The 17,042-nt window shown below is 42.9% G+C and overlaps 2 protein-coding genes across 3 annotated transcripts; both read right to left on the reverse strand.

Annotated features, from left to right (window-relative positions):
- Positions 1-3,368: 3,368 nt before the first annotated feature.
- Positions 3,369-8,503, reverse strand: LOC133972387 (homeobox protein Hox-A4). Of its 2 annotated transcripts, XM_062409816.1 has the most exons (3): positions 6,930-8,503; positions 5,028-5,373; positions 3,369-4,506 (listed from the first exon to the last, which is right to left on the reverse strand). In XM_062409816.1, the coding sequence occupies exons 1-3, from the start codon at positions 6,942-6,944 to the stop codon at positions 4,175-4,177; spliced, it is 693 nt and encodes a 230-aa protein (XP_062265800.1). In that variant the 5' UTR covers positions 6,945-8,503; the 3' UTR covers positions 3,369-4,174. The 2 variants fall into 2 exon arrangements, with proteins under 2 accessions (XP_062265800.1, XP_062265799.1); XM_062409815.1 differs by lacking the exon at positions 6,930-8,503 and having other exon boundaries at positions 5,028-6,454.
- A 4,645-nt stretch (positions 8,504-13,148) lies between these two features.
- On the reverse strand, positions 13,149-16,150 carry hoxa5a (homeobox A5a). The gene is made up of 2 exons (XM_062410606.1): positions 15,117-16,150; positions 13,149-14,502 (listed from the first exon to the last, which is right to left on the reverse strand). The coding sequence occupies exons 1-2, from the start codon at positions 15,697-15,699 to the stop codon at positions 14,252-14,254; spliced, it is 834 nt and encodes a 277-aa protein (XP_062266590.1). The 5' UTR covers positions 15,700-16,150; the 3' UTR covers positions 13,149-14,251.
- Between the last annotated feature and the right edge of the window lie 892 nt (positions 16,151-17,042).

Consider the following 17,042-nt stretch of genomic DNA (forward strand, 5'->3'; position numbering starts at 1 on the left):
GAAAGAGAATGCATGTTTATAAAATACGTTATTTTGTTCCGTATTTGTCCTCCCACAGGTGGAGACTGTCACTGGGATTACTTGGCTCGACCTGACCGTGCACTGGAGCCTCATCCAACCTTGCCTTTCGCCACCGCACCTGAACTCCCCCCTGACCCGGGCGGAGGCACACACAGTCGAGTGGATGATCTAAACCAGAGGCCCCAAGACTAACTTTTTCACATTTTGCCTAACTTTTTTTTTACAGAATTGCTTTTTGCACAAAAGTAGAAGTTGATTGATCATGTTTTAAATCTAATCTATTTTAGCATTAAACAAATGTTTCAGAGGTATTCACACAAATCAAGGCTCCTTATCACTGTCAGCGCAGAGGAGTACGAGGCGCAGACCTCTGGATGTCGGCCAGTCGGCGGTCCATATCTTCCCACAATGTTGACACTCGGAGCTCTTAACAGCCAGGCTTGGGTTACCGATACACTCAGCAGAAGATAACTCTTTCTGCGAGGTTTGCACCGGCCAACATCAAGGCTAATGCGAAATTCAACGCCTTAAGCAGATAGGAGCCATCTCTCATGGACGCAGAGCAGCACAGGGGCGGATTATGGGACTGGAGATCTGTGCCTATATAGTTGGTTTTAATAAAGCTATTTGATTTTCATGTTGAACTCACAGGCTCATTCTAACTAAAAATGTTTCCTTATAATATAGCCTACAAAAGTTTTTGGTGCAATATCTGCCTATTCAATTTTGGAGGTAAGTGCAAAACAGGTCAAAATTAATACTCATACTAATATTTATAATGATAGCCTACATATTTTACCCACCCTCAGAGCTTTGTTAATGTTTAACCTGTGTCTAAATTGACCATTGTGTGGACTCTAATGAAAGGCTCTTTCATGCTGTGTTGTCCTGACAACTTTTAGAAGCAACAGATCAGCCCTTTGCATTGTCACTGTCGTCTAAGCACCTTTTCTACCATTTATGAAAATAAAAAGTGATGAACAACCACAGTCAAGATTCTGGGAGATAGTTCTTAAGCTATTTTTGACATTCCTGAAGATAATCAACCGTGCCAACACGAATGCAGACTTATTAGTATAGGAGCATACCACATTTCAGCACTGCCGCCACATTTATTGTTGACATATCTCTTCTTTTGGATTAGAATTTTTGTGTTTGCACATTTAGTTTTTTTAATAGTTTTAGCATCTTACTTGTTGCTATGATTCAAAGGATTAATAACTTCTGAGAAATTGAACCTGTTATCATGCAATCATATTTTATGAAATACTCAATATGATACAGTTTAACACGAATATGACCACATTGTAATGTCTTACATGTTTGAAAATAAACTGTGATTATCAGATATGGGAAAATCTTCATTTAAACGACCTTAGAAAAATACAAATAACATTTTAAAATACATTTAGCAATTGACATAAACAATACAAATGTGATATGAAAGATAATCAAACAACTTAACTTCCGGGAGATTTTATATTTTATAAGATCACAAAACTAATGGCAAAGACAAATCTTTCAGATCTACTCACAAGCCATGGTGGTGCGTGCCCAGCAGACAGTGTGGTGTCAGGGGAGAAGAGCTCTGACTCGCACCCTGCAGAGGATCACTTCAAATGAAAATAAGGCAGATTTTCTGATCTATTTCTGACCCCCGGGGCATTCATTATTCAGCAAGTCACGTGGACGGGCGAATTAAAATTTCAGTACTTTGGAAGTGACCTCTATTCGCGAATCAAATGACTCCAAATCTGTAATTTAGCTAGTTGGGACTTCTGGGAGTCTGCAGTGCCAATCAGCTTCAACGCCATCTTCTTCAGAGCTTCCATGGCTGCAGGCAGGGCTGCACAGAGCTGACGAGGCTTTGCAGAAGTGTGCTGGAACATTTATGCCGGAAATCTAGGCATCCTCGTTTTATTCAGGCTCTACAGAGGTGTATGTTGAACAACTGAGTGATATACACATATACTATGTATAATACACCATGTGAATACATGGATTTTACATTGCGTATTCTGGTGAATGTTCATTTTATCAAATTTACCAATAAATAGGCGGCCCATTTATTACCCAATAACTGACGTAATTGTTATTAAGACACCATCGTTGCAACAGCAGACTAAGAGCCTTAGTAGATTACATGCACAATACCAGCATGTCTGTGCTGATATCTGCCCTCTGTGCGCGGCCTGACAGGGGTGTTTCTGTGATGGATTGCAGAAGAGCTGTCTCTAAGAATAATTTTGGGAAAATTCATGGCTCGCATTCACAGCTAAACACCGTTTTTGTTTCCGTGCTGTCTCTGGGCAAAATCTGAAATGAGAAGAAAAAAAGGCTCGCGGACGTCTCGGTGCTGATGTATGGTCTTAACATTGTGTGTGTCGAGAGGTCAGGGGTCAGAAGAAGTGCTCCGGGCCGGTGATTGGCCAGAGCTGGCTGTGTCCCCTGGTTGAACTCTCTATTGTTTGGATGTAGCAGGTAGTGACCAACACTCACACTCTGGTGCACTGAGGTTGGCTGAGATCTCCATAATGGCCGCATAAGAACAATACGTGTGTCCGGATACATTTCACATTTGGGGTTTTCTTTAATATTCGTGACATTAGGAAAACCCTGCAACACGAGGATCCAACAGTTGGTACATGAAATCCCTACCTAGTTTGCATCCATGCCAATGCGTATGAGAACGGTGCACATTTTACCGTTTTCAGCCATATGAGCATTGAAATACTAAAAAAATATGGTGGATGAGAACTTTTTATGGGATATATTATACCCAAAGGCATACATTTCTTCGAAGAGCCCGACAGAAAAATTCTGTAATTCAAGTAATTCTGAAAAGACGGCACATACTCATAACCTGAATATATTAAGGTTTTTTTCTATTAGTACAACTGTGTGTTTAGAAGAAACTGTGCAACCTTGCGGCTGGATTACCAAATTAATCTTCTCCGCAAATACCATAAACTCTTATTGTCTTTTATTACAGATGGCGTCAAAAAGATATATGGTGAATTCTCTCCATAGAAGTGTAGCTAGGTAAATTATCCAATGTTCAGACACGCCATTAGTTTTACGCACGGATCTCCAAACACTGAATAAGTGATTTAAATGCTCGAATCACGTTTCAAATACGATTTTAAAAGTCAGTCCGTAAAGGATAATAAACAGCATGAAAATAATATATATATTTTTTTTAGATTGCTATTCCAAAAATTGGGAGAACATTAAAAAGATAAAGACCAAATGCTAGACATTACGCACGGCTTTAACAAAGCATCTTTCGCCCGAATCAACCCAGTACAGGCGGTGACAAAATATTTCAAAGTCACGTCAGCTTTTTATGTGAAGTACATATTTATTTCACAAGGACAATTTGATCCTACACTAACCTACATCACAACGGTCATTACTGAGACAACACATACAAATATTCACAGTTTAGAACAACAACACAACATGGGACGCACTAGCACAAATAAAACTACACCTCACGATACCAACGAACGGAATTCTAGTCGACGAAATGCTTTTCTTATTGTGCCTTCATTATGATTTGTCTATGTACATTAAATGTGAAAGTCACCTGGACTACATTCAACAGTAAACCAATCCACTCAGACACACAAACTACACTGTTACTCTGGCTGAAGCCATACCTCTAAAACAGCCGCCTGGTTTTCTAAACAGGCATCTATAGATTCTCGCTAAATATCTTTCAAGTATATTAGAACTTTCCATGAGCAATAATACAAAACTGAAAAAAAAACAATATTCAAAAAAGGAACATATAAAAATGAGCTCGAACGTACTTTTACCTCACTCAATTTAAACTGTAACGGTACATTTTTGATCCAAGTCTTATGTCTGAGTGTGCGTAATCCTTCTTTCATAATAATACACAAATATATAAACACTTCAGTTGCCACCGTGGCATTTAAAGGTGAATTTCAAGCTTATATGAAGAGGGCGAGGACGAGCGGAGAGGGAAAGGGTACAAAGGACGTGACAGGGGCCCAATGGCAGAGGCAAGGTGAAAGAGAGAACACCATGTGTGTAAAATACTGAGAATTGGTCCAACAAATCCCACTTGTGTTATTTGCCATCTCAGTCTGGATTGGGTTTTTGTGGGGTGGGGTTCGTTCATGAACTATAGACCTGCGGTGCACGGCGTGGGGACAAGCTGCTGGCCTGTTTTGATCTGCTGCTGCTGCTGTTGCTGGGGCCCCGAGGCTGAGGCCGAGGTGGAGGAGCGGATCTTGGTGTTGGGGAGCTTGTGCTCCTTCTTCCACTTCATCCTCCGGTTCTGAAACCAGATCTTGACCTGGCGCTCAGACAGACACATAGTGTGCGCAATCTCCACCCGCCTGCGCCGGGTCAGGTACCGGTTGAAATGGAACTCCTTCTCCAGCTCCAGAGCCTGCTGGCGGGTGTAGGCAGTGCGGGACCTCTTGGGCACTCCTCCAGTGTAATTGGGATTGACTGGAGGGGAAAAAAACAGCCACACATAGGCAAGCAAGCAGGTGTTATATGCTGGCGTTTAATCCAAACCAATATAGTTCCTTCACTGGACGCATAAAGAGGTGGAAAAAAAATAAAATATCTGCGGATTCAGTGAGCAATAGCAGTCGCTCTGTTTGTTTTATTCGGTCCTGTTTCAGTTTACGAACATGACCTTAAATGTGGCGATGCCGAGTGCACAAGCATCCGCATCCAGGGACAGATTAAGCGTAGAAATGATTAACAAAACAGCGGGGTTGGATATTACAGTTTGGCTCGGCTCCAGTGGTGGAGGTAGTTTGGGTTAAAAAGCAACAAAGGCACATGGCCCCGACAGACGAACATAGGCAATAAAATTTACGAGGGTCCTTAATTACCGACCCTGCTGCTCGATAGTCGTAAATTGCTGTATGGGCTGCTACTAGTGCTGCCTCAATGGGCTGGCGTGTGTTCCAGTGGTTGTTTCGCAGTGGTTCTGCTGTTTAAACATGACGATAACTCACCGTTGTTAACGTGGACCTTTTTCATCCAGGGATAGACCACCGGCTCCTTGCCCTTCGCTACGCCGGGATATACCTCAGTGGCAAGGCTGCAGTCTTTGCTGGCATTTGCTCCTGCGCCACCGTCTGGGGCCGCGGCGAGACGAGGACCGTGGCTCTGTGGAACCGGCTGCGGCGGTGCGTGGTGCCCGTCGCTGAAATCATCGAGTCCGGTGGCGGGGACGTTCGCGTAGTCGTATCCCGATTCCGTGTAGTTTGACCTCGGATAGGATGGCTCGTCGTGATGGGGGAAGCCCGTATCCTTTGGCCGCTCGTAGTAATCACCGGGATTGGGGATGTATCCGCTCTGCTGGTATTCGTCGCATGGAGGAAAGGACGGCTCGATATAGTTGGAGTTTATCAAGTAGGAACTCATGGTCATTAATTTGTGAAGTGCAACAATACTAATTTTTATCGCGCTGTCGTTTTTCTGATCTCCACAAAACCCTCCTACTCCCTGTCAAATGTACAAAGTTGCCTGGTCACGTGTGAGGCGCCTCCAATCACAGCGTGTCCTGTGGGCATCATGTAAACAGGAACCAATGGAAAGCATGGCACTGGTACCACCAGCGCTGGTCGGACTGGCTTACGTTGGTGTTTTCCTTATTAAATCACAGTATATAAAGCAAAACCAATCAACTAGCTTGTTTACTGCATGAGGCCAAACTTATGTGGGTGAGGCTTTCCTGCATGTGGAAGAAAAAAAAAATCCTCCTCGGAAATCGAAGGTGAATATGAAAATGCAGCTCGGAGAAAATACAGATTTGACAAACAAAAGACTGTTTCTGACCGTCTATGACACTAGCCTGTGGTTTTTAGTGTCAAATGTGACGCATCCCAATAAAAAAGAATGAAGACACGAATAAAAAAAAAAAATAGGCTTATGCAACAACAAAAAGTGGAAATGCACAATATAAGAATATCCAAATGATGTAACGAGGAGAACAGTTAGTGCACAAGCCTATACGAGCCGCTATTCTGCGGACATTCGAGCCTGCATATAAAAAACACGACCTGTGCATCAGTAGAACCTGGTTATGTCTCGCTCAGGAACAACAGCACCACAAGACGCACGGCTGTGCTCGTGAACAATGAGCATTTTCAGCTCCCATCATGTTCATTAATGTAAGAAAAGCTGATTTCAAAGAATGAAAAGACTGATTTTCTAATTAACCAGGTCGTGGCAACAATTCCGAACCATCTTTGGCCTCTGTTTGGTCTTCTAACACCGCACTGAACTCATCTGACACAGAGCGCACGGCCGTGTTAATCACTTGTGCTGTGTTCACTGCAATTGACAAGCTCATGCAAACACTGGACAAACACATCGCAGACATGGATTCTGCGTAAAAAGCCAGAAGCCCAAACAAACCGTGGGGTTTTATTTTAAATCAACGAGCAGAGCATTTATAAAAAGAGATGGCAGCCCCCCCCCCCCCCCCCCCCCAGACACACACACATACACACACAACACACACCTAATTTAAAATATAATTAAATTATCTACATCTGAATATAATCAATAACATACTAGAAACATATTCCAACAACTTCTCTCAGCATGTCCACACAAATCTTTCAACATGTTTGATACGAGAATCTCCTGCAGCAAAACTTTACTGTAAAGATCATGCAAACTGTCATGTGCCATAGCAGTGAAAATACACGCTCTGTAGTAATAGTCACTCATAGTCACAATTATGTTATTATTAAATACTATTTTATGGTCGAATTCGCCCGAAAAACTCACTTTCCACATATGCTTGGCTCAAATTTAGCTAAACATAATTTTCAAAACTCAAATTTTCAGAATTTTTGTGAGTACATGTTTACAAAGAGGAGAAAATAAATGTAAATGTGTCTGACCGTGCTCTGCGCCATCTGCCCTCACGTCCAGGTCCTGATGTTTCGTGTCCATGTCCGAGGTGTCACACTGTATGTGCGTCCCTCGAAGATGCGGCAGCTGATCCACACTGTCCACGTCAACAAGGCCTCTGCAAGGAGAAACAAGAGGCCAAACTTCGGAAATATTGAAAGCTTTCTTTTTTCTTTTCTCCAGTTCTTTTTTTTCCCTTCTCTCTTGGCCTCCTGGTCCTCCCCTATTCTATTCGCTCCCCTAAACAGAGATAACTTCTGCCTGACCCCAAAGTGACACCGTTTCCATTTTGTTTCTGATTAATCTTGCCCATTGACAGTCTTTGTTAAACAACAAGGCGTGCCCCCTCTTTTCCAAAGAGGCGACATTTTCATATCTGTTAGACGCGGTGACCTGGGATTCACCCCGGACTTGGACTTCAGTTCTGCGGGGTCTGTTGGGGAGCACTTAGCGAGGGGTCAGCACCCAGGATGGTCCCCAGAGGAATTTTAAAATGCGCAAAAAGACCAACAACTATAAAGAAAGAATCCCACTTCGAGCTACGAGGGGGAAATGGAGAGTGGTTGTCTTCTAAACAGGAACAGGCAACTCACATATTTAACATTCAACACATTTCTCTCTTTTTTTTCACATTCTCAGAATTTCTACTTTTTGGATGTGCTGATGCTGAAGACTTAAAACAGGTGGAATCGTATTTCAAGCAGCAGCCAAAGGAAGGGCCCCATTTTGCTCTGCTAAAAAATGATTTTCTTTTTCCATGTGAGCACAGTGTTGCTGTGAGGCAGAGCTGCTGCTGCCGCTGTCTTGTGTATCTTACAGCCAACGTAACTCATTGTAAATGGCAGATGATGTACTTTCTACCATATATCCAGTGTTTCCGTATGGCCGAGAGACCACCTGAGAGGCAATATGTCAACATAATGTCAGCGGTAAGACGTCTTCACATGATATCTAAATTTACAGTCTGCTGCCATTCTATTATAGTTCCTGTATAAATATGGGCCAGGTCATTCAGGCTATTATCCACTTACAGTAACTTAGCCTTGCGTGAATAGTTCTGCTCTCTACACTTGTTGCTGTGGCCTATATATCTTTTTTCTCTTTAAATTTGGTTAAGTTAAACATCATCATAAAAACGCTATTCAGAGCTACAAACTAAGTACTTTAGATTAGAGGCCTAACACCTATGTTATCTCACATGGGCCTGCAACGTGCTGCTGTGCTGTGCGTAAAGACGCATTAAAGCATCTGCAAATCTCTCAAACACTGCAGCTTATTTCGAAAATGTAATAGGATAATAACCATCCAATTGACCCTTGGACTAAAAGGGAGCATCTGGAAGCAATGGTAATAATTTTCACAAAGTTTCACACACGTTTTCCTCAACAGAATCCGTTACAGGGTCGTGTTGGATCATTTCAATTATTGTTATTAGAGGAGAAAATAAGTTAACAAGTCCAGATGCGGTGCTCCCTCTCAGAGCAGGCACGGTGCAGTGAAGGTCTATTTAAGATAAATACATCATGCTGACAGTTTACTGTAAATTTAGTTTATCAGAGAAGTGCTGCGACGATGGTGACAGATTGCATGTGGCTCTCACAAGGTCTCTTGTCTGTGTGTGCAGCCGCTGCGTGACGGGCCGGCATAAAAAAATCCTCCCTGCTTCCCAGATGAGCCAAGGATTCGGCCTAGAGAACACCTTTCATATCTTTATGGAAATATTTATGATAAGGGTAAACACTGGTAATCAAATATTTTCCTTTTTTACAGAGTGTCACGTGTGAGCTTTCCTTTTACATATGTTATTTATCGCTGCACGGCAAATACGCACACGGAGAAGTGGAGCATGCAGGACTGGACACTGGGTTTTCATACAGCTGCTAACTTTGATTAGATATATAATATAGAGAAACTCCAAGGCTATAACTGAACAGTGAAGAGGTGAACCACAGCAGCTCCATTCTTTACGCATGCAGCGTATAGCGTATACGGACAACTTCCTCTGAGGATGGAGGCTCCTGCAGCGGAAAGCACCGAGTCTTATTTTTTATACAACCCATGTTTGTATAAAAATCTGTGCGTCTGTGCTGCTGCGGAAACTGTGAGCACACGTTTAAATAAGTTAAACTGTGCGTTTTAAGAGACTTTATGCAACCAGATCACTATGAATATCATGATTATTCAAAGAGAAAATATGTGAAATATTGGCAAAAATGACGATCTGTGACTTTAGTCAAAACTAATAGGCATCATGTTTTGTCGCCTTGTTATCTTACATAACGACCTTTTTATTTTGAATTTAACTAACACATTTGTGACTAGAGCATAATTCTGATTCATGTAAATTGATTTAATTTCCATTTGCTATTTTAAGTTAAATATGTTCCTTTTTCAATCATCACGAAAAACGTTCTGTGTGGACGCCAAATGAACAATACTGACATTCTATAACTGTGTTGAATTTTAACAAATTTGGAGATATGGGGGAGATGCATATTTTCCAACAATTTCATGTTAACACGACGATTTTAAAAAGTTAAAATCGAAAGTGGAAATAAAGACTGGTTTTATTTGCCTTTTTTCATAAGCGAAATTGTTTCCATGTTTTGCTATTTACTCTTTTGTCTATCTTGTTAGGAATCTGTGTTTAGTTGATCTTAATACGTTTTGGGATTGAGGAGACGGTTTTAAGTTTGAGTTTTTAAAGCAGAAATAAAGGAAATAAAAACGTTTTCTGATACGAGCCATCCTTTGTGTTCGTTTTTTTTTTATTCTTCCGTTACGACTACGACCAAACGTTCTATATTTTATCGAGCTAAAATCTAAAAAAAAAAGTGAATTTTGCCATTGGCGTTTTCATAGGCCTATTAAACAATACAATGCATATGAAACATATTGGCAAAAATATATATAAATATTTGAAAAACCAGCTTTCTCTCTATGGGTCAAAAAACATCTGTGCCATTTCAGTTCTCTTAAAGGGCTTCTATTCAGCTTATCAGGAAGAGAGGGTCTAAATGTTTTTTAAGGGGTCCGGGGGCACAGTTTGGGGGCTCAGGGCCTTCCCATTACCCTGTGACCGGGTCGAGAGTATCAATCCTCGAAATGCAAATGCTGCCCTCGTCCCTAAACATATCAAATGCAATTTATTCAAAAGAAATTCACCAATCAACCGCCCTAATAAAACGCCAGCCACTCAATCTTGTTGCCGGGGACGGGCGGAGGGGGTCCCCCTCCCCCGGTTCCAAACGCGAGGTCACTGCGCTTCCAGGGTTCACCTGGAGTGCAACGTGCCACATATGTAATTCAAAGCTATTCTCTCTTTTGTGTGGAGAGTCAAGATCGCTATTATAAGGCTGGCATCAAGCTCCGAGTGAACAGATGACGGAGACTTGTTCAGCGCGTAAACTTTTGACCCCAATTTTTCCTCCTCTCCCGCAGCTATCTCGCTCGCATCAGTCCCAGCCCAGAGAGATCTGTGGATCTGTTGAGATGAAAAATTCATTTCAACAAATGATGGAATTCATTTCAACAATGTGTACACCTTTTCGCCATCGACGCCATCACTTCCACGAATTTCATAATTAGTGGGAAGGTGCCAGCACAAGACCTGAAATGCAATTGTGACTTTGTGATGTTTCCAGGGAGGCAGTGGAATGATCAATCCGATGGGCTCCCACTTAAGACTAATAGGACCGTAAAATATGCAAATCATTCATTAGCGTTATAGAGCAAAGCAAAGCAGCCAAAAGTCTTTGTTGGAGGCAACACTCGAAGTTAGACTCCCTCCTCTCTGTTCCCCGCTCAGCCTCTGTCCTCCAGTGCTGCGCGTTACCACAGGCGCTCGGGCCTTTGGTGAATTCATTTTTACGCATTATGCTTATAGGCAACGCCAAGCAAACTTGTCATTAGCGTGAAGGCGTGTGTGTGCGCCCGCTGCAGTGGATGTGTGAGTGGTTTCTCCTCTCTCCATACAGCAGGGTGACTGTGAACTTGGCCTAAAGCGAGCTCTGCTGGTGGCTCTGAGAGGATGCAGATTTATCTTGGTGCTGTGGCTGACCTCCAGATGAACCTACACAGCGCTCCTCTCCCTCTCCCTCCCTCTCCCCGCCTGGCAGCGCGCCGCACATGGGGCCCTGTCCAAATTTCTCCCTTTGAAAGATTGGCGAAGGTTTTAATTTCCAAATAGCCGCATTCTCTCTGGGAAGAATATAAATCCATATTTTGTTAGGCTGGTGACCTCTTTACATAGCAATGCACAACGTTTGTTTAAGGAATATGACCGAGGACTTTTAGCAGTGTGTTGTTTGGATGGATCGAGTTGACTAATAATGCAACCATTGATTTTCAGTGAGTTTGTTTCAAAGAAGATTTTGCATTGGTTTCCTGTATTTCTTCAGAAAGTGGTCCAATTTCAAATAGATAGAGTTTCTCTCCACCTTTGGTGCAAAAAATAGTCAGAAGTCCTTACAAGTTATGGGCTCTGGTTGTTCTGCAGTTAAAAGTGAACAATGAAATTTGTTAGAAATATATATTTTTTGATGCGGACCTTTACACCAAAGGTTAATGTTTAGATTTAGGTAAAATTGGCAGTAAGGCTGCGTTAAATGTTTCCAAATCCGACAGCATAGTAGGTTTAAAAAAAAGGTGGAGTTGATGTTTGGCTGCAAAACATCTCCATCCCTTCCCAGATGAGTTGGTTATCTTTGAGCATATTTAGTCTGAAATGCTCTGATAAAAAACACGCGCAATGAGCCACATCCTTCCCATAAAAGCAGACGCAAAAGGCCAAGAAAAACAAAAAAATGATAAATCCATAAAGGGTCGAAAGAAAAGTCCAAGTTTTCGACTTCTCGTCCTTTTTGTACTATTTTGGAACCATTAACCGCTGGAGGAGGTGACCGCTCTCAACCTGGCTCTGATCGGGACAAGAGGTCAGCACAAAGCGAGAGTGACTTCTTTCTGAGGGGGTCATTTGAACTTTTCAACCCCAAACACAAAACGACTCGGCGGACACAAAACGGAATTCCTTTTCAGACGTCTCCCTGCTGTTGTTTGTTCCCGTGTTGTGTTTACATGACACTGTTTACAGCCTTTCCTAAAGCCATACGTGGTGCCAACATGTGGGGCGCAGGCATCAGGCGCTGCAGCAGAGACAACAACTGCAACTTTTCGTTTTTTTTTCCAGGGATGGAAACCGCAACTTCCCAAAAAAAGTCATCACAGAAGCCAATCACGCGGATCTAACTGTAAATTTGCAAGGCCTGCATTGGCATTTAACTTGATCAAGGAGAAGCTACACACTCCGCACACACAAACCCCTCCTGGAAACTTTCTGGCTCACGGTCTGCGAATTCTCCAACGTAATAAAACGACAACAACTCGAAGTTTGTGGGGGTGGAAATGGACACAGAGATAATTATCCAACATGTAAAAATGGATTATGAGTTACACCACAGATGGAGGGAAACAAGTTACACGGGGAAGGAAGCAATTAAATAGCCATGAGCCGGACCCAACCCTGCGCAACATCTGCCGAGACCAGTATTCAGCACTGCACAACTGACAAATTAGTGTAATGGACTAATAGGGACGGATAGAGGGAGCGAATACAATAATACGGCTGTTTAACGCAGACTGGCTGTTCTCAAGCTACCGGATAGTCCACAGAAACTTACCCAGAAACGTGGCGCTCATCCTGGGCAGCGTCCGGTCCATACTGAGCAAATGAGAAGGTCTGTATCGGTCAAGTAACACTTACAGGCTGCAAAGAGAGAGTCAGACGAAGCCTCGCCGTCACTGCGATTATATGTTATGTGCAATATACTGTCAACTCCCCAAAACCATAAAACTTACTTTAATGGCCACCACGTGACCGTTTATGGCCAGTGAGCCTATCTGGCCGCGCTCTGGATGATTTTTACGATCTAATTCATAGACAAAACCCCCCATTCATTTAGCACCCAAATGTCAGAGAGCCAGAATCGGCCCTAATAAAGTTTACACCGTGAAAAGTCGAGCTGATTCCCCTGGAATAGCCCAGTCCGTGCGCTAAAGGGACGCCCGGGCCCCTGGAGCCAGTCAGTGGCCAAGGACCCCCTGAAAAAGCCCCCCAGCTCCACAGAAAGGTGAGTAAAACTAGAAGCTTTTCATTCAAGGAGGGGACCTGTTGAGCTCGAGCCAGGATTAACTTGAGGGACAATTTCTGACAGATCACAAAAGTGGCGAGCAGGACTTTTGGACAAAAGTTGGAGCTCCTCTCTCTCCCGTCGTGGCAATGCGCAAACAGCACTCAAACCTTTTTTGTTTTTTTACAAAAACCTGGACTCACTGTGATGTTGCCGTTCCAGTAGAAAGTTTATTATAATGACCATCATCATCATCATCATCATCATCTTTATTATTATAGTATATTCTTGACTTCCAGTCTTTGAAAAACATTTACAAAAAAGCTTTATCACGATGGAGTTATACACATAGGCAATGGAATTTACCGTGGGACCCTCCACATAAAAAACTGCTACCAAAACAAAGACTTAACACTTTTCTCTTTTTTACTGAGATGTTGCGCCCAGGTGAACAACGCAAACAGCAGCTCTTGCAAAACGAAAAAATAAAAAAAAGACAAAGTAAAAGAAAGAAGGCACGGCTACTGTACACACAAGACTGAGTCTGCGCCTCTGTCCATACATGTGTTTCACAACGCACACAATGACCACACAAGGCTTATATACGTACTCTGCTGGCTCTACGTTTGGAAGCAAGTTTGTCAGACAAGAAGGGACAACACATCGAACAAATAAATACATACATATACAGTACATACATAGAAATCGAAGGCTAAACACAAAGGCAGCTCAACCCTTATCTCTCTTTTTTATTAGAGGCTGTTGTTGCTCTGATTGCTCACACAACTTTGACTGGATTTATTTGCGCTAGGTAGGTTGGTAGGTAGGAGATCAGGCTTTTTTTTAGATTTTTTTAGATTTTTCTCAGTCTGAACAAACAAGAAATAATTTAAACAAACATTTATTGTTGCTTTTTTTCCTTTCTAAATCTAGACAGAACTGTACATAATGCATTTTTTTCTTTTCGCACATAAGCATTACCGCGGTGGGAATAAAAAGGGGAAATAATATTAAGGAATATAATGGGACTGGTGTTGGACATACAGTGGGGCTGTGTGGGGTGTCCCCTGTCCCGCAGTCTGCCCGTCAACAAGTCTCTGCACTTTTTTTTGACATGACAATCTTAGTTTTTTTTTAATTCTTTTTTTCTTAGTGCTCGTTATCAGGGCTGCAGGAACTGGATATCAGGGCCTGTAGCCTCCCCCGCCCGCCGCCGCCATGCTCATGCTCTTCAGCTTGTTGTCCTTCTTCCACTTCATCCTGCGGTTCTGAAACCAGATTTTGATCTGTCTCTCTGAGAGGCAGAGGGCATGGGCTATCTCGATCCTCCGCCTGCGGGTCAGGTAGCGGTTGAAGTGGAACTCCTTCTCCAGCTCCAGGGTCTGATAGCGAGTGTATGCAGTCCGGGCTCTCTTCCCCTCGGGTCCTGCCAAATCTTGTGGAAGAAGAAAGTGGAAAAAACAACAGTGTTATAAAAATAGATGATCACAAAGAGAAACAACTTTTTCTTTTGTTATTTCGCAATTATTACACTTTTTTTTTTAAATATTGGCCAATACGGAAAAGGATTACAAGTTGGCACACAATAAAGTTTAAAAATGTGTTTAACACTAACCAAACTTATTTCAATGATTAAATAGCAATGTGTAATACACACACATTCACAAAGGCACCTCGGGTAAAGGCAATAGCTAAGTGCAAGGCGGACAAATTTGGTATTTTGGCAATTAAAATGTTACAAACAAATAAGTGCATTCTCCACATATCCAATACATTCAACTCATTTTGATATCAAGTTATGTTACAAAACAGTCCCGTAGCTCTGTTGACTGTAGTGATCATACAAAAACAGGTGAGAATCGCATATATGGCGCAACTTCCTCCTAATAACAAAGTACATTTATTGATGCTATCTTTAAATGATCCGGTTAATCGTGTTGGTACAAAGGACCAGAATAACATTCCAACGTGAATCCTGTTTTTCTAAACATTAACCCAGCGCCAGGTCTCTGGAATCAATGTAAGGTCGATTCATAAAAAGCAGTTTACCGTGATTTATGTGTAGTTTCCTCATCCACGGATAAATCTGCGGCTGGGACGAGTCGGTGACATTCTGAGGAGCTGTCGGTGCGCTCCCCGCGGGCTTCTCGTCGTCCAGGGGGGAAGCTTTGGACGCACAGTCCCGGCCGTGCAGCAGCGTGCCCGCGTTCGAGCTCGAGCACGGGGTCGTTATGGAGTTTTTCACGGCTCTCTGTTGAGAATGCGTCTCGGTGGCGGGAGACGAGGTGGCGACCGAGGAGCACGGAAGTGGGTCAGGTGGGGGAGACAGAGACGAGGTCCCGGTGCTGCCGGTGGACTGGGTGTACCTGACCGGCTCCACGGAGGCTGTCGCCGCCGCTGAGTGACTCGGGGAGTAGCCCTGTGTGCGCTCGTCGCCTACAAAGTGTCCGTCACCGGCGCGTCCGACTGTTAGGTCCATCCCGTTGTAGCCATAGCCGTACCTGCTGGAGTGCATGGCTGTGGAGTCCCTGTATTGCTCGTTTCCCGTACTATGGTCTCCATAATTATGTAACTGGAAGTCCGCGCCATTGGGATAGCGACCGCAGAATGAGTTCACAAAATAGGAGCTCATTTGTTGACAATTCCACCGTTTGCTCGTTGCAGGATTTGCGGTTGTTGTTTTATTATTTGCAGGTAAAATAGCATAAACCTGTGTGCTTGATTTGTGGCTCGTATGGTTTAGCGCGTCCTATAGCACCCTTGCACAATTTATGATGAATTATGGAAATGAGTGGGACATGGACTTGATTCTCTCTTACGTAGGCACCCAAATATGGGGTACGGCAGAGAATCACGTGCTTTTGTTGACCAGTCGTAAATCCTGCTTGGTGACCTCGAGAGGTAAACTCGTGCACGCAGGAAATACTGGGTGGGATGTGGAGTAGGCGCGCCTCCGTGAGCTCGTGGCCAGGGCAGGCACACAGCCGGGGCTCGGGTGTCTTGAATAGTCGTGGTGCGCCATCCTCTGGCCCAACTGGTGCACTGCCGGTCTGCGGCGCTCTCCGAGGCGTAGGCTCCGCACGGGGTCATCCAGAGGTTAACGACCATTGCGGCAAAAACCAACGGGCTCCTAAACAATACAACAAGTGACATGCTGAGAGTGCAATCTTTGCGAGGACAATGTGCAGGAATAACTCGATCAGGATCTGTTCTGCATGTTATGATGGGCGATTGTTACGCACAGTTTGTACAGTTAATAGAATATAGGCCCGTTGTAAAGTGCGCAGCGCTTTCACCATTTCTTTCTTATAATCATAAAACAAACGAAAAACACACATATGAGAGTAATGAAGAAACGTTTTGGAGAAATATATAAGCTAAACGTCACATAGTCGAACGACGCCACAGAGACGATTGAGGCCTGTCCTCTGTGCCACTATTAAAAACGAATATGGTTGAATATAAGCTATATATTAACAAACAACACATTTTACTATCTACACAACATGGTGAAAATCTAACGATGCCGAATACCAGACATTTAGGGATATTACATGTCTTCTGCTCGTAACCCGCCGCCATTTCGGTCTGATTTAACGGCGAATCTTTTGTCATGGTGACTTTTATACAGTCACTATTATGCGTTGCAGCTCTTGTTTTGTGTACTTTTATGAGAAACCATCTCAAGACCATGAATCACAAGTGGTTTATTTTTATAGACCTTTGAATAGCAAGGAGCATTTAATGGAACTTTGGAATTAAAAGAAAAATACAAAAGACAAAAGAAAAAGTAAAATAAATATATATTTTAGAAAGGGAAATATTACCGGTTAAGATGAACCCAACATTTGAAAGTCTACGGCGAAAACCATTAAACATACAGTCCGTTTAAAAAAATGGTTTAAGTTGCTTTACACCTGTCTATTTATTGTATTTTGCCAGTTGCGTTGTGTATTTCACATTGCAAAGAACAAG

This window comes from Platichthys flesus, chromosome 17 (genome assembly GCF_949316205.1).
Source record: "Platichthys flesus chromosome 17, fPlaFle2.1, whole genome shotgun sequence".
NCBI lineage: Eukaryota > Metazoa > Chordata > Actinopteri > Pleuronectiformes > Pleuronectidae > Platichthys > Platichthys flesus.

Coding starts and splice junctions, on each gene's coding strand:
- hoxa5a (XM_062410606.1), bottom strand. CDS start 15,699: ATGAGCTCCTATTTTGTGAACTCATTCTGCGGTCGCTATCCCAATGGC. Junction 14,503..15,116: donor GAAACTACACATAAATCACG/GTAAACTGCTTT, acceptor TTCTTCCACAAG/ATTTGGCAGGACCCGAGGGG.
- LOC133972387 (XM_062409815.1), bottom strand. CDS start 5,445: ATGACCATGAGTTCCTACTTGATAAACTCCAACTATATCGAGCCGTCC. Junction 4,507..5,027: donor AAAGGTCCACGTTAACAACG/GTGAGTTATCGT, acceptor TTTCCCCTCCAG/TCAATCCCAATTACACTGGA.